Source organism: Tenrec ecaudatus, chromosome 6, assembly GCF_050624435.1.
Source record: "Tenrec ecaudatus isolate mTenEca1 chromosome 6, mTenEca1.hap1, whole genome shotgun sequence".
Classification (NCBI taxonomy): domain Eukaryota; kingdom Metazoa; phylum Chordata; class Mammalia; order Afrosoricida; family Tenrecidae; genus Tenrec; species Tenrec ecaudatus.
The window spans coordinates 36,882,529-36,904,232 of record NC_134535.1 but is presented as its reverse complement, the minus strand read 5'-3'; the positions used below and the strand labels follow the sequence as shown (position 1 = coordinate 36,904,232).

Here is a 21,704-nt window from a genome sequence, read left to right as displayed (position 1 = left end):
TTGGGGTATGTATTATTTTCTTCATATGAAATCTAGAATAATGGATAAATCTATAGACATGGTAACTAGATTAATAGTTTCTTAGGGTCATGGAAGAGGAGGTTTGGGGGTGGCGCTAATCACAATATATACAAAAATGAAGAAAATGTCCCAGAGTTGATTGTGGTATTGATTGTACAACTCTTTCTATTACATTCAAACCACTGAATTGTATGGTATGTGATTTACATGCCAAGAAAGCAGTTTCATGTCAAAAAGATTAAAAATGATACTATTTGACCTAAAACACCACATATGTAACTTTATCCGTAAGTATTCTCTAACATGTAGAAAATGGCATTTATGTTCACACAGGATGTTCCTTGCAGTTTTCGTGTAAATATAAAATGTTCACCCATATAATGTACAGATGTGTGGTTTCTGGATCAGGAGAGATGTCTATGCAGATATGGAAATACCACCAAGAAATATTTTTAAGTGAAACAAGCATAGCAGACTGTTTCACATTTAAAATATAGATTTACAAGTATAGATGCATCTATAATGGTAAAATGTATAGGCATGAATCTTATACCTACATATTTGTATTAAAAAGGAGAAAATAATTATGTGTATGTTTATATTAGAAACTCCCTGGGACAAGTAGAAATCACTGATCTAGGAAGTATAATAGGGTCTTAAGCTGGAAAGAAAATCACTTTGTATTCTGTACACCATTGTTGCCTTTCAACTTTACCATGTGCCTGCATTATCATCAAATATTTTTAAAGTATAATAATTACTCCTGGGTCTTTCCTCTAGTGTCACTACCATAACTTCTTTATTTTTCACACTGCTATATTTTTTCTTCTTGGATATGGAAATATGCCAAATAAATAGCTTAGGGATGGATTTTTAAAATGAGGAATATTATCATTCAAAAAACTGAAAGGTTATGTGTATTGTTGAATACGGTTATTTATGTATTGTGATTATAATGAATATTTTCCCAAAAAGGCCATTGGAATTTTCAAATACTTTTATTATTCTTGTCCTTACACTCTTAGGCCAATTAAGAAAAGGGGGGAAAAGCATATGCTTTAGTCAAAAAAAAAGCAGAATAGAAAAAAATATTAAAAAACATTTAAAGCGTCAAAATACCTAAGGTGTTTAAATTCGCATCTCTGATAAATTTAATTTAAAATTACTAGGATAGGAATCCCTAGAATATGCAAGTTACACATGACTCCTGGATCATGCCTACACAATTATGAGTTTGTTTTGACCTTTTTGTACATCGGTAGGTACATTCCTAACCCACCTGGTACTTTCTTAAATTACTAAATTGTCAGCATATCTTAAACTTCTTAATTGTATTGTATGTAATCATAGCATCTTTCAGAAGAGAGTTTGGAAGTATTTTGATGAGTTTTGTTTTTAAAAGCACAGCAATATTTTTTATAGCAGACATGACCATTATTACATTTTTTGAACTTAGACAAGGCTTCCAATTGGCAAACGAGGTAGACACATATATGCTTGCGGAGTTTTGCTGAGATTGATTGGATTTCCATCCAATCGAATGTCTTCTAGTGCCTTACGAATATAAGTCAAATTTTTAATATTGCAGAAGGTATCTTCATGCATCTCCAGAATGTTGTTGTTCTAAAATGGATGAAAATAAAGCATGAGATACAGCATCTTATATACATAAGGCTAATTACACAATCCATTTTGCTGAATTTACATTTTATTATTTTGCTTCCTCGCATAAAACTAAACAAAGTTTAAGAAAACACAGTAAGTGGTTATTGTGAGAGCCCTGAAGTTGTGACTTGCTTGTTCGACTGCTCACTTCAAGGTCAGGAGTTCAAAACCACCAGCCTCTCCTTGGGAGAAAAAGAGGAGGCTTTCTACACCTGTGAAGAGTGACAGTTCTCAGATGCCTCTGAGGCAGTCCCACCCTGTCCTGTAGGGTTGCTATAAGTCAAAATCGATTTGATGGCACGGACAGGTGCAATGGGAATCTGTCAGTTAACATAATTGCTATGCTTTGAATATTAAGGACCCTTTATTTCATTTGGGGAAATATAAGGTAAAAGTTGAAAAAAACTAAATTGAAAGAAAGATTATTTCCTTAAACAATGAGTAACTAACAAAAACAAACCAAAAGCACTTTATGTTCAGAGATAGCAGTTGAACTGAGAACTGAATAAAAAGAAACAGATGTGGAAAACAGACAGATAACATTCTAGACAGAGAACAGCAAGTTCAAAGTTTGGACGAAAGAGTATGGGATTGTAGGGGTGATGAACGGAAGGAGTGAGAGGGCAAACATTAAAGCAATTAAATCATTTCTGTGCTCTCTGTTTTTTTTTTAACTAAAATATCCACTTTATCTTATTTCCTTCCATTTTCTTGGTTTCTTGTGGTGGAAGGTTAGGTTTCAGATTTGAGGGGTTTTGTTTTGTTTTATAATATATACATTTAAAGTTGTTCCTTTTCCTCAAAGTACATCTTTAGTTGCCTTCCATGTATTTTTTATTTATTCCCTTTAAAAATTATCGTTCAGTCATAAACAGGGAGAAAGACAAAGCTTTCAACTCCTGTAAAAGGGTCTCAGTCTTATGGGGTCACTCTGAATCTGAATCCAACTCAAAACCAGTGAGTTTGCTGGTTTTGGAATCACAAACAAGGCCAGAAATTTGCATAGGCATAGAAGAGGCGCCAGAGACAGAAAGACTGGGAGAGTCATGCAGAAACCAGATAAGAGCTAAAAAATAAAGACATTAATAAATATAAAAATATTCAGGAAAAAAACTCACAAAAGAGATAGCTATATAAGATTCATAAATATACAGTGAAAATCATTAGAGGATTAGAAAGGGAAATAATTGGGTGAAAAATAACATAGAAATACACATTTGTATGCTTCACAGAGATAAATACAGGAATATAAGACCTATGATACTGTAAACTCATACTATGTAATGGTTTATACTCATTTTATGTGAAACAAATGTTAATATTCTGCTACAATATTATTTACTTTAGTATGTAATAGATTATTATTTATTATTTATTGATGCTACAGAACAGATGAAATTATTGCAAACATAACAGCTATAGGTCTATCTGAAGTAAAAATTCTTTATATTTATTCAACATAACTTTGATGAAAATTGAAGCATATTTAGAATACTTTATCAATATTTTGAAAATTTGTTTTTACTCATAACTTCAAAAACAAAATAAAATTTCATGAGAATTAAAATAACCCAAGCTCTCAAATATGTTAGTTTAGGGGGAATAATTAGAATGTCTCGATCCAAAGGGATGTCTGTTTGTCATTTATTAGCAGATAGGAATGACCTGAAATTGAATTTCACTCACTACTTCAGATTTAAAATTAATATCTGAACATATTTTCTCTGAAAGTTAAAAGTTATAGCTGACTTTTTCCTTCCTTTTCATTTCATGTCTACTCCTCAAAGCTTTATGCAGCAAGTAGGGGTCGTGTTTTTATTGTTTTTGTTTGTTTTTTAAAAAATAATTGCATTATTGTTTGACAAAAAATTAAAATAAAGGCTAGAGCTGTCAGAAATTGATCAGAATGAGTACAGTCATAAGGACAAAGATAACTTAGACTCAGAGATATCTTGGCGACGATTAAGAGAACGAACCAAGAGCCGAATCAGGCAAACATTTCGCAGTGTGTCGAACATGCGAAGCAGTTGTCAGCCTCCTGGCAAGGTTTGGCCTCCCCTGGAGCACATCTTGCTGGGAAAAAGCTTACCTGGAGATGAAGGGCCCGGAGGTTTTCTGGGAGTGGCAGAGGGATATGGTCCAAGTTGTTATCAGTCAGGTAGAGATGATGGAGGTCATACATTTCCTACAAACATTCCAAACACAGAGATTTATTAGAAATTACTAATAATCCAAGGAACCGGGAGTTGCAGTGGGTTGGGTATTCAACTGCCAACCTTAAGGTCAGTGGTTAGAAGCCATTAGTTGCTCCTCAAGGAGAGGATGAAGCTGTCTGCTGCTATAAAGACTTAAAGTCGTTTTGGAAACCCCAAAGGGCTGCTCTACTCTGTCGTGTAGGGTCACTGTGAGTTGGAATTCCTTGTCAGCAATGGGCTTTGTGGGCTTTTCTTTTTCTTTTTGCTCTTAGTAATACATTCTATTCCCTAAAAATACAACCAGTTTCCAAATAACATGTAACCAGCCAGGTGTTAGTTCATAAAAACAAGGAAAATTGATGGTCTTAATTACTAGATGATCCAAATACTTGATAGCTAGTGAAAATAATCTTTCTTCACCCATTATAACCATTTCAATGTAGGCGAGACCATTGCCTCGTATGGAAGACATTGTATGGGATGATTTTGAAGATTTTTGTCAAGTATTAGAATGCTTTTATTGTTAAAATAGTTTTATTGACATATTTTTCACATATTATACAATTTTAACATTCAATTGTATTAAGGATTGTGTAATCATCACCACATCAATGCCAGAAATATTCTTCTCATACCTTTGTTGTTAGCCCCCTCTCTCCCCCCCATTCACCCCTGCCATGCCCCTAGGTAATTATTAACGCAGTTACTGTCTTTATCAGAAACAAGGACGCAAACAAACAAAATCCAGCAATAATGACTAGGCATTACAGGAAAAATTTCAATCAAAAAAGCAGAAAATATTAAAAATGGAAACAACTTTAAGTTTAAAGTAAAAATGATTAGACTGGATTACAGGGGAGATAAGGTACTACATTTTAACTTAACTCTATCTGCCTAAAATCGACTTTACTGTGCTCAGTCTCACAACAAGGCTGCTCATGTCCCTGGATCCTGTTCAGAGGGGATTCACTGGGTGCCTAGTGCATAGAGGCATGAAAAATGAAAACTGGTGTAACTGCCGCAGATGAAGCAGGGACAGACATTTTAGAGGGAATTTACAGGCAAGTTTGTCAGAATTAGGTTTGAAGGAAGATCCTACAACTGTCTTTTCACAAGAATCCCTGATGCAAAAGAGTGTAGAGTTCTAAGGTAAAATGAGGATGTATAAACTATTGGCCTGAACACAGAGAAGACAAACAGAGTGGAAACAGATTTCTGCTTCTGATGGTCACGGCGGTCCATCGCAATGGGCGATTGAGCACAACTACTGAGGTATTACAGCAACTCAGTCGGTCCTGGGAGGGAAACAATGAAACTCTCTGCTTTCCTTAAAAACAAAAACAAAAGCGAAAACTACCAACACACAAAACACTGACATGGACTAGTGATTGCAAGGTCTGGCTCTGGAACAAACCACTGGCGCTCGAACCCTGACTTTGTCCTTGACTGAGGTGCGATGCATTAATTAATCTCTCGGTGAAGAATCATAATGATCATAATGCCAACCCTAAGGGGTGAGAGTACGGGTCAGAGTTCTTAATGAGCATTGCTTCCCTTAATGCTTGGCCCTCCGAGTCAGTTCTCTGTGTGTTTGCCAGTAGAGAGACCCGACGCGCCTAGGCATGACACATACCTATAAGAATAAAGCGAAATGCCCTTCTTCAAAAAGGCCTCCAGGAGTTTGATAGCATTTTCAGATATGCCTCATTTCATGGTACTGCACCGTATTATACTTCATAGATACAGCTGTTTAAATTCTGTTTTAATTGAAACAATGTGGCGAAGTTACGTGAACAAGTCCAAGGATGGCGGTTTCCCAAAACATGTGTTCCCTTCCTGTCTCCGTGTCATCTTTCGGTAGTTCTCACACTGTTTCAAACTCTCTCCCACTGCCATCACACACTGACTAGACTGCATATCGCTCTGCCTCAGAGAGGGGGCAGGCGCTGTTCCAGACCGTGGCAGTACAATAAGCATCGCAGTGCCGTGAGTCACACACTTTTTGGCTTCCAACCACATGGAAAGCTTATGTTGATGCCACACTGCCCTCTGTCAAGTATGTATGTCGTGGCATTATGAACCCATTTGCACTATTGTAAGACTTACCAAAAGGTGACACGGAGTCAAAAAGTGAGGAGCTCCTATTGGACAAACAACCCCATAGACTTCTCAACCTCGTGGCCCAAATCCTCAATGTGGAGAAACTCCATCTCTGTGGGGTACACTAAAGCCAAGTATGCTTGTTTAGTGGAAGCCTAACTTAAAAGCTCTGGGGAATCAAAACATGTCTGACTCCCTTTTGGATGCACCCACCCTGCTGCTGTGATCTAGAGCCAAACCCAAGATCCCTCCGGGCCGTGCCTGCAAAGTCCCACCTGTTGTAATTGGTGTTCTTTGATGGGGATGGTGGATGCGATCTCTGGGGTGTCCTAGGCATTTCCACCCTCGAAGAGCATGGAAAGATACAAGCTCAAACCTTTTCAGCACCAGATGGCTATCATTGCGATTTCTGACTTTTCCTTTCCACCCAAACCAGAGTAAGACAGGTAGCTAGCCTCTAGGGCAGTGGTTTTCAACCTTCCTCATGCCACGACCCTTTCATACAGTTCCTCACGCTGTGGGCACCCCCAACCATAAAATCATTTTCATTGCTACTTCATAACTATAATGTTGCTATTGTTATGAATCGGGCGATCCCTGTGAAAGGGTCATTGGACCCCCAAAGGGGTCACGACCCACAGGTTGAGGACCGCTGCTCTAGGGAATATTGTAGAGTCCCTACAAATAGAATTTTCCCCCTTAATCTATCAAATGTATTTTTAAGAGCAGCTTGAATAGAATCAAAGTGGCTTATGAAGACTATGAGTGATGATTGTCAGACATGTCCTGAAACGTACTTCCTTCCAATCACAAAACAAAATTCTTCCAAGAAGTAATCTCTTTTCCTTACAAATTAGCTGAGAAGCCTGAAAACGCCCCACCCTTTATCATCCATCACCCTTTAAATCATATAAAGTAGATTTTAAAAGCAGACTTCTTGATAAAAATGAATTATCTAGCTTACACCATTTCCAAGGGTTTCTGATGGGTGGTGGTACGGGTGAAGCATTGAGGCCTGCACACACGGTCAACAGTTCAAACCCACCAACTGCTCCTTAGGAGCAAAGGAGGCAGTCTGCTATGATCAGAGATGTCCAGCCTTGGAGACTTCGGACTGACTTATCCTCTGCCCGATAGGGTCACTTGGAGTCGCAAGTGAAAATGGCAGTCCCCCTGGTAGCCTCCCCTTCTGACTGCACTTCTGCTTTCTCTCTGGGGGCCTGGCTAACCTCAGAATGCACCAGAGTGTACTGTTTCTTTTAAAGGATAATAAAAATGATCACATCGTTTATTTTAGAAGTTAAACATCTTACCCACCTGAGAAACAAATTGAAAACAACAACAAAACATTCCATGACAGTGAATGGAATAAGATGAAATCTTACATTCATATTGATGCTTAAAACTTACTTTAAACGCTTCTTGCTTTATCCCCTTTCTGCCAAGCCTGTTGTTGCTCACATCAATAAATGTCAATGTGGTTGGCAATTCTGGGAGCTGCCGTATTTTATTGTCACGCAGAACAAGCTCTCGAAGTTGAGGCAGCTTTCTGAATGCATCGTCATCAATCTCGGATATTAAATTTGACGTCAGATCAATTCTTTTTAAATCATCTAGGGGTAAAAAAAAGAAAGAAATCATTAAATATTCTTGATTATTGTTTGCTCACATGAAAATAAATATCAATATGAATTTTCTCATATAAAAGCAGGTGTCAATATGAATGGACAGTTAATGAAATAATTATTTTAAATGTTAAAAATTCATTGTTTCCTCCAGACAGCATTCACATTTATGCACTTATAAGAAAGTGCCATGCTAGCAAAGACATTCAAGCACCATTTAAAAATAGCTGGTATCTTCCACACATTCTTTAACTATTTATACTGAGTTTAGTATTTAAGATGTTCTGCTCAGTGATGTTAGAGTGTTATGCTTTATAACAGTTAATGATATAAGCATTAACGAATATATTCAAATGAATAAAATAACTTCTGAGCAGGAATATCCAAATTCACCATATAAATGGACAAAAAGCACAATGTAAGCTTACATTACTCATTGTAAAGCAGTAGCACTTTAATGGAAGTTTGTTCAAGAAAACCAGATTGGAATATGAGGGCGATCTGGCTGTGAGATCTGCCATCCCATTGATGACTGACGTTGATTCGGTTGATCTGGTTGGCCAGGAGGATGTCCCCTTCCTCCCTCATCTCTCCATGGACTTCCCTTCCACAGAAGGAGGACATTCTTTGGCCAAGGGCATAGGAGTAGCTGCGCTCCCCTGCTGGAGCCTCCAAATAAGATCTCAAGAAAGCCAAGTCCCACTAAGTCACTGACATTTGGTACTATGCTCATTTGTACTATCATGATGTGATAATAATACTCAGCCATATAAAATATAATGACTGGTAATGATTTCAAGTTAGGTAATTGAAAATGATAATAACAATATACTTAGTTTCAAAATAAACTAGGTGTTATATTTTCTTATCACTGTTAAAGCAAATTTCTAATTAAGGAAGACATGATTTGTGAATGATATTTTGATTTTTAAGTTTCATTCCAGGACTGACATTGCACACTATAAAAATATAATACAGTGTGCAACAAAAAGGGTTATTAATATTTTCATCCATACTTAGGCTTGCAAAGTCATTTTTGTTGATCTTTTTAATTCTGTTAAAGCGGGAATAGAAATAAGCAGTGTTCCTGGGCAGTGGAGGAATCGCATCAAGTTCATGGTCATCACAGTAGACTGTTGTACTTATGCAAGTACACAGAAGGCAGGTGGGAAAGTCTAAAAGATAGAGATAAATGGTTATAAGTATGTAACAAAACAAATGACAAGGCAGAAAGAAGGTGGACAAGTATGTTTGATACATAAGACTAAAAAAAAAACCCCAAACCTGGAATATTTTTTCCTATTATTTCTAAATGAAATATTTAAATCAAGTATATCCATCAAAGCTCTCCGCGGAGTTATCACTGTCTTTTACTGCTTGAGAAACTATTTTAAATGACTACGTAGCTCTAGGAAGCCTGGTGGAACTGTTGACTAAGTGCTGGGTTGCTAACCACAAGGTCAATGGTTCAAGTTCACAAGGGAAAGCCGGGTCCATCTGCTGCGGGAAGACAGCCAGCCTCAGAAACCTCATATAAGGTTGCTAAGAGTCAGAATTGACTTGTTGGCAGTGGGATGCAGCTGTAGTGTTGCTAATTTTGCATTTACTAGAAGATCTCTTTTTAAGATGTAAATATAAAAGTTGTGGATTGTTTAAAGTTAAAGGCATACATGTGACATTTTAATCAGATCTTTGGTTCTGTTTTAGAACATGACATTTAAAATCTGATTCAAGAAAAAGCTAGTGTGTGACAAATTTTCCATAATATTAATTCACTTAATATATTAACTGTTTCTAGGCACCAGGCTACAAATTGAACATGTGGTGAGCATGAAGATTTACAGCTCTATTTCATAACCTGCCATTGAGACAGCTGCTAACTAAATTACCATGCACACTCGTAAAATGTAAGTTATGACTATGTTAAGTGTGATTAGAATGAAATGAGCACAAAATAGGAATTTGACCTTGTCTGGGAATCATGGACTGGTTCTCTGAACCAGAGGTGATTGATCAATAAGCTGAGATCTGCAGAAAGGTAAGGGGTTAATTATGCAAATGAAGGGACTGGTATGCCAGGCTCTTGAAGGGAGAAATATAAAATATTTAACACTTGTTAATTTCTCTGAGCATTGTAAATGAACATTTCTCACGTGTCATGAAAGTTTAAAATGTAAAGCATTTGATAATTTTTCTATATATTCCTAGCCTTGCTCATTTAGCAATAATTGATCTTGGTAGTCACACCAGTTATAATTTAATTCTAATTTGTCACATGATATAGGCCTTCAAAATATGAGCTTAAAGAATTGTGTTATTATTAGAAGTACATCTCTATTTTTAACATATTAAACATTGTCTGTCTACCTAATTTCGATGGGTTGGAGACTTAAATTACATTTCTAAAAATGTCTGTAGATGGTTCTTGTAAGGAAATTTAAATGAGAATGGCATCTCCATTTTGTTATTTACCATCAGGCTAATTTAGAGACACAAATACAATTTTTTATAAATGTCTTAGCTTTTTAATATTGCCTCCAAACCAACATGACTGAATTATTATTTAGACGAATGCTTTACAAAATATATCTCCTTGAAAGGATTGGGCACTGTGTTTCTCTCGTGCTACGAACTCCCAATAAAGGGTATTGATGACAAATCAGCCAGTTTTTCTTTGTGGATCTGACATTTCTTAAAAATAAATCATGTTTTCAGATTGCTTCATTGTCCCACTTTGGAGGTAGTTCGCTGCCTCATGACTTCCTCATCTTTTTGCTGAGCATCCTCCTGCTCTGTGGGTCATTTTCTAGAATTTCACCACACTGTAACTATGAGGAGAGACTATGAGGCACTCATGAAAGAAAGAGACTGCCAGAGGGCTGGAGGCCTCTCTAAGCCAATGCCCTACCACCTCTGTGATCAGGGGTACCTTGTACAGGATGCTAGTACCAGTCTTTTCTCTCTGTACACAGAGACCAGTGTAGCTCGTACGTATTGCTGTTGGGATTATTCAGAACACTGGCCAGCCTCGCACTCACTGCCACTGAGTCTCTGCCGGCTCATAGCGACCCAAGGGGACAAGGTAGAACTGCCCTGGGGGGTTCCGAGACAGTGACTCTGTACAGCAGGAGAAAGCCCTGTTGTCCCCCTCGAAGTGCTAGGGCTCAGTGGAAATGAAGGAACTTCTCAGTTAGAGACGGATGGGAGTGACCTAGTTACCGTTGGAAAGCATGGAGAGATGACTCTAGTAGATTAAAAGCATACATCTGATTTTAGCGGTCCACACCTTGTCACTTGATCTCCCTTCTGATACACTTTGTGCCTGAGATGGTTTTCAATATTTTCTGTGTGAGGGGAATTGTTTTCCCTTTGCATATTGGGGATTGTCTGTCATTGTGTGTCATTGTTGGTGGCCTTTCTCCTTGTGTTTTTCGATGGTTTTCAGTATATGGAACCCAGGACAGGTGACCCTACGCACCCAACACAAAGAATAAGGGTTCCTGGGGGTCCCCGGGGGGGAGGGGTAAAGGCGAGCTGATATCAAGGAATTCAAGAAGGAAGACAATATTTTGAAACTGATTATGGTAGTCGTTGCCCAACACTGCTTACTATAATTGAACTATGATATCTGGATTAGATCCCAATAAAATGGTTTGGAAAACCAAAGCAAAACAGAGTAGAAGAGGATAATATTGAACAGTGACTTTCTATTCATTCAATTAGTCTTACAGCAACTGCATGGTTTAAGTTCTATTATCTTTATTTTAGAAAATTAATTTAGAATGTTCAAGCATCTTGCAGGAGGCTGTGTATGCAGTAAGTGGAGGAGCAGGGGTGGATTACACGGGAGCTTGGGTTGTTTCCCAGGCTCGGTTGGCCTCCAGTGCCTTTCCTCTCAGTTTGCACACCCGGACCCAACCCCCTGCATGGAACCCATTCTGATCAAGAAGACCTTCATGTCCTGAGAGGGTAGAAGTGATCTCCATAGGCTCCCTCCTGCCCGCCCACGGGCTTGCAAGGAACTGTGGGTCACCAAAGATCCCAAGTCCTCTTCAGTTTCACTTCCCCCCTTTATCCGCCACTCACGTTTTTATTTAGATCCAAGAGGTAAGGAATCTGGTGGGATTTTTTTATAAGACTATAAGGGTTCACTCTGTTTTATTTCTTTAGGTTTTTAAGGTAGCAGTTTTTCTTGATGTAATGTACATGGTAGCAGAGAACTAGAACGTTCCTCCACAGAACTGCTGGGTGGATTTGAACTACCAACTTTGCAGTCAAAGGATGCATGTATTCTTGCCCTGTTTCATCTGATGCTTCCTCATTTTGTTCCTGTGGAGCGTTCAGTTCAGACTTTTCTCCTCATCCCTGTAATAAAGACATATCGAGTCCATGCCAACTCATGGCAACCCTGTAGGGGGAATAGAATTGCCCCCGCAGGGTTCAGAGACGGTAACTCTATCTGGGAATAGAAAGCCCTGCCTGTCTGTATAAAACTGCAGACCCTGTGGCAGATCACAGCCCAAGGTATGACCACGACGCCACCGTTTGCCCTGCACATTTATTTCCACGTCGGATTCTCTGTGCTGGAGGGCAGAAGAGAGGACCTGGGGAAGAGGGGGCATTTTAAAATCAGTTTTTTATCTCCAGGATTTGGACTATTGAAAAGAGCATGGCGATAAGGGGAATTGGGGAGTATGGAGAGCCTCAATACAAACAAAACCCCTGCAGTGGGAACCCCACTCATGTCCCCACAGCCTCCAGGATCACTTTCTGCAGGGGGGCAGAAACATTCGTCTCCTCAAGGTCCACACTGACCAATGGTAGCAAGAAACAGAAACATTATAGAATCACATGGAGCACAAATTCCTTCTTTTTAATGGGAAGCTTTTTAATTCATCTGCAGGCCATTGAAAGGCAGACCTCAGTGATGGAATGCTTTCCCCTCCGTCTCTCTGGGCTTCTTCCTGGGGCCCAGTGAGAGGCCTCTTATCTCATAGGCGCACAGATAAGAGTCAGAGAGGGGCTGGCTTCAAATCCAGTTTGTGATTTGAATGGTGATATGATCGCTGTCAACTTACTATCCTCTTGAAGATAAGAGTTTGCTTAGTGATAATGCAAAGAGTAATATCAACTCCCACACAAGGAGGCTGTAATAGGTAATGCTGCTGCGTGCTGAGTCACATGGCCCACAGACAGTAGCTGCTCACTCAACGTAAAATGTTATTCGTTATCATGGTCAGCCCCTTCCCCATTTCCACCATCGTTCTGAGCTGCTTTGGCCTGCTCTCAGAGACATACACTTGTATTTCTAGGATTACATTGCAGCACCTGGCTTTCAAATAGGCATACCAGAAAAAAATACTTTAACATAGATCATCCCCCCCTCCTTTGGTTAAATAAAACCTAAGCCAAACTAACAAAATCCACTTATGTTTGAAGAAAACCATGCACATCCAACTCAAGCCTCAAATCTCATTTCTTCCAAATCTTTTCTCTGCATCAGACCTATTCCTTAGGGAGTTGGATGTCGGCAATATTGAGGGATGTCCAACTGGTCTTAATTGGAATGTATCTTTGAAAAGCCTGACCTTCATTGGTGTGGGGGCCTAAAACTCCAGGGAATTCTGGCTCCTGCGGGGAAGAGCCATCGATCAGCCTGGGGGTGGACTCCTCCTCTTCCTCTTCGCCTTCCTCCTCCTTCAGCAAGGGTGGCGGGGTCAGGAGCTCTCTGTTGCCAGAAGGCATCATTGTTCCTATTTCAATCTGAGAAAGAAGTAGAAGTTCAGCAGGTAACCATTTCCACCAACCCTGTGGGACAGACACAGATTTGAAATGTACCCGTAATGGCCACAAGAGGGCACTCCTGTCCTGAAGTTCAACACACTGGCACTCTTACTTGCCCTGGAAGTGACATATGGTTCTTGTTACTGTTCTTGCTGCTTTCATAACCAGTTCAGTCTTCTCAAACCTTAGCCATCTTTTCCGATGTTTTCTGCCCTTTTCTGTGGTCCTGCTCTTTTTAATCTCTTTATGCCTATTTCCTAGCATACATTTGGTAAAATGCATTTATTGCCTTTCGAAAGCATAACATTGCAAGAATGCTTTCTTTGTTATGAAAAAATCAATTATACACATATGTTCAAAGTAAAATATAAATAAAATTGCCCTTCCCCACACACTCCTCCCATCTTTTCCTTAAAATAATATTTACTGGTCATCTATTCATGTTTATTTCCCAGTTCTTCTACTACTTCGCTTCTTAAATTCACATGGTCTGTTTCTTCAAATTTATCCTTCCACCAATAGGATTATACAGAAAAGTGTCATTTTTGTTTACTAACCTAAGTATAAGAAAAAATATCTACTCTATGATCTTATTAGCATATGTCATTTCTCCCATATTGTAATGTTATTTTGAATAACATACATCACTCACAAACTATTTGGATATTGACATTTTAGACAACTTAGAGAGTAGGAGGCATTTGAAAGATCGATAAAGAGTTCAGTTAGTTTTTGCAGAGATAGTAATTTCAATCACATTTGATTGTTTTAGCTCTTATCCGCATATTCTAAGTAATGAGCTGATGCTTCTAAGAATATTATTGGCGTAGAGCAACCCCTTACTCTCCCCTCCATCCCCTGGCTTCACTGCCTAATCCTTTGCCTTACTTAGCAAAGCCTGCCCAGCTTGGGCACGATGTCTGCCAAGACCCAACGGAGTGCCTACATCCATTGAAGCCCACTACCCTCCTGTCGTCCCCCAAGTCCCATACCTCTGTTTCCTGTCCATCTTCATCTTGATTTATTTTCATTTGAAACTCAAAACTTCCCTAATTTTTAGGTATTTTTTACTTCCAAACAATGCCAAATCATTACTTTCATCTATAAAATGAGTACATAGTTCCAACCCAAACCAAACGCCCTGCCATCAAATCGATGCCAACTCACAGCGACTCCGTAGGACAGGGTAGAACAGCCCCTTCGGGTTTCCAAGACTCGAACACCTTAGCAGGAGCCCTGCTGGCACAGTGGTTAGGAGTTCGCAGCCCCACTGGCCCCTCACGAGGCCAGCTCTTTCCTGGATGCTAAGGGTCATCATAATGTCTGGAAGGTGCGCATGTTCATAATGACGCTTTTGACAGATCGGACTACAGGGCTTCACAAAAGAAAATCACTTCTTAGAAGCACTAAATGCTCTTTTGTGAATTTAACTGTATTCGTTGTGCCGCCTTCTGTGTTTCTGGGGCACCATGCCAGGCCTTCCTGCACTGTACCATCTTAGTTCCAGCCATTTCTGCCTGCCGAGGCCAATTCAGTGTTTACTGTGTCTTGAATTGTTGTAGGATACACCCACACACAAACATTCAACTGGGACTCTCTGAAGCATCGGTATTCTGTTGTTGTTTTTCAAGTCCAAGCCATACCGTATTAGCAAGTTTTCCTGAAGAGGACCAAGGAGTGGGACCCCGCTTCCTGAAATCCATCAAACCAACCCCAATGTCCGTCGTATAGTATTTGGTGCACCCAGAAACTGTACGGGAAGATATTAGAAAGCTTGGCTCGAAGTCTCTGGTGAGAACCTTGGGCCCACTTCTTGAAAGAGAACAAGCATAAGGTCCCCATCTGTGGGGTCAGAAGGAGGTAGATGGAGTGGGTTTGCAGCGAGGCCAAGAGGAGGCGTCAGGAAGAGCGGAAATTGAGACAGATGTTTCATGGAATGGAGGGAGCCTAAAGGGAGAAACACATTCCAGACGCGTTGCTTTGAATCTTTAACTCTGTAGGGGGAAAAAAAAGTTTGCACATATCTTTAAAAAAAAATCAGATAATTGTTTTCCCACTGATTTGATGGGAAACTGCAGGACCTCGCTGTCATCCAACAGAATGAGGGGAACGGCCTCTGTGTCTCCCAGACCTTGCTATAGGCGGTCTTGCTGTAGAAGGTGAACGCTGAGCGTGAGTCGACACCAAGCCAGGGGGATCCTTGACGTCGCGAAGCTGTGGCACCGTAACCTCGGGAGAGGGACCCTGGTGGTACAGCGGTACAGCGGTTCAGCTCTCAGCTACCAACCTCAAGGTTAGGGTTTCAAACCCACGGCAGAGAGGTGTGGCTGTGAGCAGTTCTCTGTCGTGAGAGCGCGAATGGATCCCGAGGTTTTATTGGTAACGTCGACGTGGTGCTGGGCCTGGAGAGGTTTTTTGCATGATGGACACATTTATTCTGACTATAAAACGGACGTGCTTTAGGCTTCTGGTTTTTGTCCTCTTTGAAGTATTTTCATCGTGGCATAAGAAGCTATGAGGCAACGCATGCAAATAAATGAAAGCAGAGACACGGCCTCCAGGCCCCCGAGGAGCAGATTTTTATGCTTATGCTGCAGAAGCAGGCATGTGGATCTAAACACAAATGGCGGCAAATGCTCCCCCCCCCCCCTGCTTTCCCCAAGGCACACCCACTGATAACACCCAAAAGTAAATGTAACCAAGTCTCTGGGGTTGGCCCTACTTCTCCCTGAGTTTCGCCCCCTCCTTTTGACTTGATACTTTCCTTTTTGACTCCGACTTGCTTCCTACTACGTCCATCTTTCGAGCTGTTCTTCCCGTTTCCCTTAAGCTTACAAAGAAAAACAGAAGCGCTGTTCTTGGTGGTTGTCAGCCAGTCAATTCCAACTCTTGGCAAACCTGTGTGCAGAGCTGTCACGGCTGTGATGGTTCGGGAACAGATTGACAAACTTGGGTTTTATCTGCCTACCTTTGTTGACAAACTAGTAAACTATGTCACCTACACACCTTTAAAATACCATAAAAGGTCATTTCTACATCTGACATATGACTACAATCTTGGCCAGCAACACATTTTTTTATATCTTCTTGAAATAAGTTGAGTTGGTTTATAGTGGGTTATCTTTTCCGACTCTCTTGTTTACCTGACCTTGGAGTATAATTTAAGACATTTAAAAAACAATCAACAAAGAACCCAGAGATTGTTTGGGGAAATACAATCTGCGCTCAAGAACGAGATGATCGACATCCACGCGGGAGGGTGCACAGCCCACGGACAGTGATCTGGGGAGAGCGAAGGCCAGCAAATGCCAGTGTCCAGAAATGGAGTCCTCTGACTTTGCTTAGGCCTCCCTCCCCCTCGGCAGTCACACTCCCTTGGAAACAACACAGATCTTTTATATAAAGCCAGAGTAAAGCACACTGAAATGACTGAAGTGTCTCACACTAGGTGTCCTGTCCCTAGGGAAAGGAAGCACAACAGAAAATCATGTAGAGGCATTTATTGCAGCAGATTATGAGAACTGATGCTTTTATCAGCAACAATTGTGTTGTTGTTAAGACTGGCGCAAAAGACTAGAGACAGTCTTTCTCTAATTCAGTAGCAAAGCTGCCCATAGAAGAAGCTCTCTATGAAAGGACTCAGCACTTGTTTAAACACCCATACCTTTCCATTAAAATTAATTCTCACCAAGCGCATCTCTCCCTCGGCCAAAAAAGCACAGCTAAATGGCCTGGATAACCACATTTCTATCTTTAAGCATACTTAATTCATTGCAGATGAAAAAGGGAAAAAATATGGTGTTCAAAAAGAGCCAACACAATTTTTTCCCTGATTTTCTTATTTTCAGTAACTGAGTTCTTTATTTTTAACGGTTTGAATTGCATATAATTCGCGTATCATGCGTTTCAATCATTCAATCATATTCAAATAATTGGGTACCCATCACCATAATGAATTTTAGGCTTCGTCTTCTTCCTAGTACACATTGTTGTGCGCCCCTTATTTTCCACCAATCCCCCCGCCCCGCTGCCCGAGGAAAGGATTAGACCAGCTACTGGCTCTGCAGAGTCCCCTCTCCTGGCCCCATAGAAAGAAAGCCATGCAGTTTGTGAGCATTTCCAGTATTGACTTCTTAAACAAGCTGGTCCTCTATTAGTTATCATGCCTGTCGATCACAAACTACTTGCATGTACACGTGGGTGTTACCAGTAATGACCTGAGCAAAACAGGAGCGGAGGAGTGTTGGTCTGCCATTTGTGTTGGTGCCCTTTTACAGAATCAGAAAGCACTGTGTTTCAATGATCCGAACTCACCGTGTCTTACTTTTTGATATGTAATACCTTTCAGTACTTAATCTGCAGCTACGTTCCAATGAGAAACTTAATGAAGGGTTAACACATGTGGACGGAAAAAAAATGGTACTTGAGAATTTAAAGTATTCTGATTAGATTTCTAACTTCATAAGAGAATCAAAGGATAACGGAATGAATGATTTTGTAAATGGATGGAAGACAAGCCTATAATTATATAGTTGGTCAGACTGAATTTCTCTGCCCAACATCATGCTTCAGTTATAGTCAATTGCCCATTTCTCCTATTAATGTTATCTCTAGACCACAACATTATCACTGTTTTTTCTTTCTAAATCACTCATGTATAAGTTACTATCATGTTTTGTCTAGAATGCAATAACGGTCCACTTACCGATGCCTGAATGTCCTCTACTATGATGGTAAGTCTAAAAGCACAGCCACTAGAGCTTCAGTTCATAAATACATGGGTTTATTCTAAATACAACATGTTTAAAGATAATGAAGTGACTTATGAATTGGGCTGCTGATTGCAAGGTTCGTAGTTTAAAACCACGACTGGCTCTTCTGGAAAATATGAAGCGTTCAACTCCAATAAGGAAGTAGAGTCTCAAAGCCACAAAGGCGGTCCCATAGGGCCCTGTAGGGCCATTCGGAGTCAGAACTGACTAGATGGCACGGGGACGAGAATGCCTCACTGGATAGCTTTAGACTGTCTCTTAGTAACACACGGGCTTAGTCTCATTAGGTAAAGGGAAAGCAAAGCAAAGCAAAATAACTATTCCTGCACCTCCTGCCCTACCCCCCAAACTCCCAAACAGTTTCTATTAAAAAAGTGGCTTCTAAGGGGATCTGATAGGTCATTTAAATTCAGGGCAGAGAGATAAACTCAGAAGGCTATGGAGACTGTTTTTCTTTCTTTCTTCTCCAAATAGATCCTCCTCATAGTTTATTTTGAAGGACATAGAGCAAGCACAGAGGTTTTTTGTTTATTCATTTTTTGTTTTTTAAGATGATGTCTTAAGAAAATGGAAAACTGCAGAGGTTAAAAAAAATCCAGGATATTTTTGGGGGCAGAGAATTTTTTTTAATACCCAAAAATGCAAGGGCCTATTATTTGAGGGTATCCAGGACTATCCTATGAGAATTTTGTTGGAAACCTTACTCTATGACCTCCCAGCATCTGTTTGGCCCCATCAGACTTCTTTTTGTTTCCAAACTCAAAGACTATTTAAAAGAAACACACTTGGAATCCCACCAAAATTCTAAAACAACTATTTTGAAAAGTGCAGAATTCTTCAGGGAAGGGTTAGGGAAGTGGGGACACTGTAGAAGTCTGTAGACTTCGATGCAGGACAGAATGAGAAACAATAGCGTCACCGTGTCATGTGTTTGTGTAATTAAGTTTCTATGATTTGTAACCATATATGTTGACTTACTTTCATTTATGTACTTACCCTCCAGCCAGCTTGATCTCGTCAAAAGATGAAACTGATCATATTGACCCCTGATTTCCATCTTTCAATAGCTTTCCACGTTTTGAGGACCCGCAAGAACAACAGACCTGGTGAGGCACTTTAGCAGATGGTGTTAAGGAAGGATTCCGTCTTGGTGAGTTGATTCAGCTGTACCAGCATCAGTCATTCTGAGCTATCATCACTGTGCCTTTTGTTTGTTCACCTTCATTAGTCCTCCTTGCAATTCCTCCTTCTCCATTCAGTGAACTCTTTATTCATCCTTCTGATCTCGTTAGATAAGTGTCCCTTCATAAAGGTAATTTCTCATCGTCTACCTAGCGTAGATAGCTACGCTTGATGGGCTCTCATAATTGTCTTTGTTTCTTTCAGCCATATCAACTGTTGAATTTGTGATGGATTAAAAAAACAACAACATAAAAACCAATGCTTCACTTTACCCCAACGGCCCTGCATTCTGTCCCCATGCAGTGAGACTTCTCAGTGACCAGGACCAGGTGGAGCCAAGTTGATCATTCATGAACTGAGATTTAACCCTGTAGCTGAATTACTTAATAGAGTATGGTGGAAGTTGTATCAATTTTGAGGGACTCCAGAATCATAAAACATTTCCATGTGCTTTCTAGGAACCTTGCTTGGGTACCATATGACCACTGGGAGGCCATTGGAAGCAATGATCTACTGATCTAACTGAGCAGGTGCATGAGTGAGCCCAGCACAAACCAGAAGTACCACACAGCTCTCACTGGTGAACCACTAAACTGTGAACTAAATAAATGATTGCTTGGAGCCCCTGAAATCTGGGGTTGTTTCTGATAGAATATAGGCTAACTAATATAGGTTGTATGATATCTTGTGGGTGGTGGTAGTTACATAATTGCATGTCAACGTGATATATAAAGGTGTAGGGGTGAAGTCTAGCCTGGCACTCAGGTCATAGCCTGATGGTGACTCCTTGAGGATGTGGTCTTCTCATAAGGAGGGTCCTGGGAACCTGCCCACCTTTCTCTGTTTTCCCCTTCCTGCTGGTGGACCCTGATTTCTACAAGCCCTGTGATGTAGTGGTCACTCCATTGATCCACACCACTTAGCACCCACTAGGCTGCGTCTTCCTGCATGCTGCATCATTGCATGTCACTGTGTGAGTCTGAAGAGGGACTACAATTGCATTATGGACTAGTATCAGACTTAAGGATTTGATCTGGGCTGGGATCTTTTCCTGATGCACAATTACTTGGTATGTAAAGCTCTTTCTTACACATATATGAGTGTCACTGGTTTTGTTTCTCTAGTCCCCGCAGCTGCACACATAGGTATATATATGTATGTATGTATTTTTGTATGTTTTCCTATGAGGACAAATATCATATCTCACTTTTTTTTCTTACACTTATATACCCAGTTCTTACCTCAGGGTGCCTCACATGCCTCATAGGCATCCTGAAATGCTGTTCTTTCAGTGCAGAAAATCAATGGTGATTCTTGGTAATTTAGGTATTATTTTGAGTTGCCAGAGTAGCAGAAATTTAAATCCCAGCTAACATGTATAAAAAATAAGTTGTAAAATATGTGTTATGATTCAAAACACATCTGTTGTCAGGAAACATTCATCGTAGATGCCAACATGAGACAAAAGTAAAGTAAGAGAGGCATGCGTTGACTTCGTTCTACAATGCTGCTTTTATCTCTGCTCCTTAGCAAAGAATGTGGTAAAGTTGGCTGTATGTATATGGCAATGACATCTCTCCATCTATTGGTATTAAGTATTCAGAGATAGAACCACATCACTGTATTACCCTGGAAGGGATGATTCTTGCAGAATCCTAAGTGAATGATCCTCCCTGGAGTAGCAGCCAACGACAGGGCATATCAACTTTAAGCAATTGTTAATCAGTCTGGAATGAAACATTTTTCATATCTTCTTTATCTCAAGCAGATGCCCAATTTTGATTTATTGCCTAATTTAGGCAAAGATGTGGAAATTTTTGTGAATATTTTCTTATGTGTGCATGACCCAGGGCATGATAGTTTCAATTGTCTCATATGCATGTGAAAGTTGAACATGAATAAAGAAAACAGAAAAAAGAATTGAGGGAGTTGAATCATGGCACTTGTGTTCGTCTGGGTATACTAGGGAAACAAACACTCACATGTGTATAGGAAACAGCTTCATATACGAGAGCAATTGAACATTGAGAAAACATCCTAGCCCAGTCCAGATCAAGTTCATAAGTCTAATATTAGCCCATATGTCAAATACTAATCTATAAAGTCTTCTTCAGAACCACAAAACACAATCAATGACACCAAATGCAGGAACATCACAGGCCAGTGGGTGGGTAATCTTGTGGCTCCAATGGTGGCATAAGCATCTCAGAGGTGACACGTGGCTTCTGCTCCAGAGGTCTGGCTCTAACAGCCTCCCTCTGTGCGTCTTCTCCACAGGGATGTCTCACAGAGAGAGAGCCGAGAGAGAGAGACAGACAGACTGGCACACACACACACACACACACACAGAGAGAGAGAGA

The 21,704-nt window shown here is 40.1% G+C and overlaps 1 protein-coding gene across 1 annotated transcript in view; it reads right to left on the bottom strand.

Moving 5' to 3' along the window:
• Positions 1-1,231: 1,231 nt before the first annotated feature.
• EPYC (epiphycan) overlaps positions 1,232-21,704 on the bottom strand; it is a 41,666-nt gene continuing 21,193 nt past the window's right edge. Inside the window, exons 2-6 of the mRNA XM_075552731.1 lie at positions 13,195-13,369; positions 8,623-8,781; positions 7,392-7,594; positions 3,776-3,871; positions 1,232-1,644 (exon numbers count right to left, since the gene is read on the bottom strand). Of these exons, the coding sequence (XP_075408846.1) occupies positions 1,474-1,644; positions 3,776-3,871; positions 7,392-7,594; positions 8,623-8,781; positions 13,195-13,369 (804 nt within the window). The 3' untranslated portion in view covers positions 1,232-1,473. The remainder of the gene's footprint in view (positions 1,645-3,775; positions 3,872-7,391; positions 7,595-8,622; positions 8,782-13,194; positions 13,370-21,704) is intronic.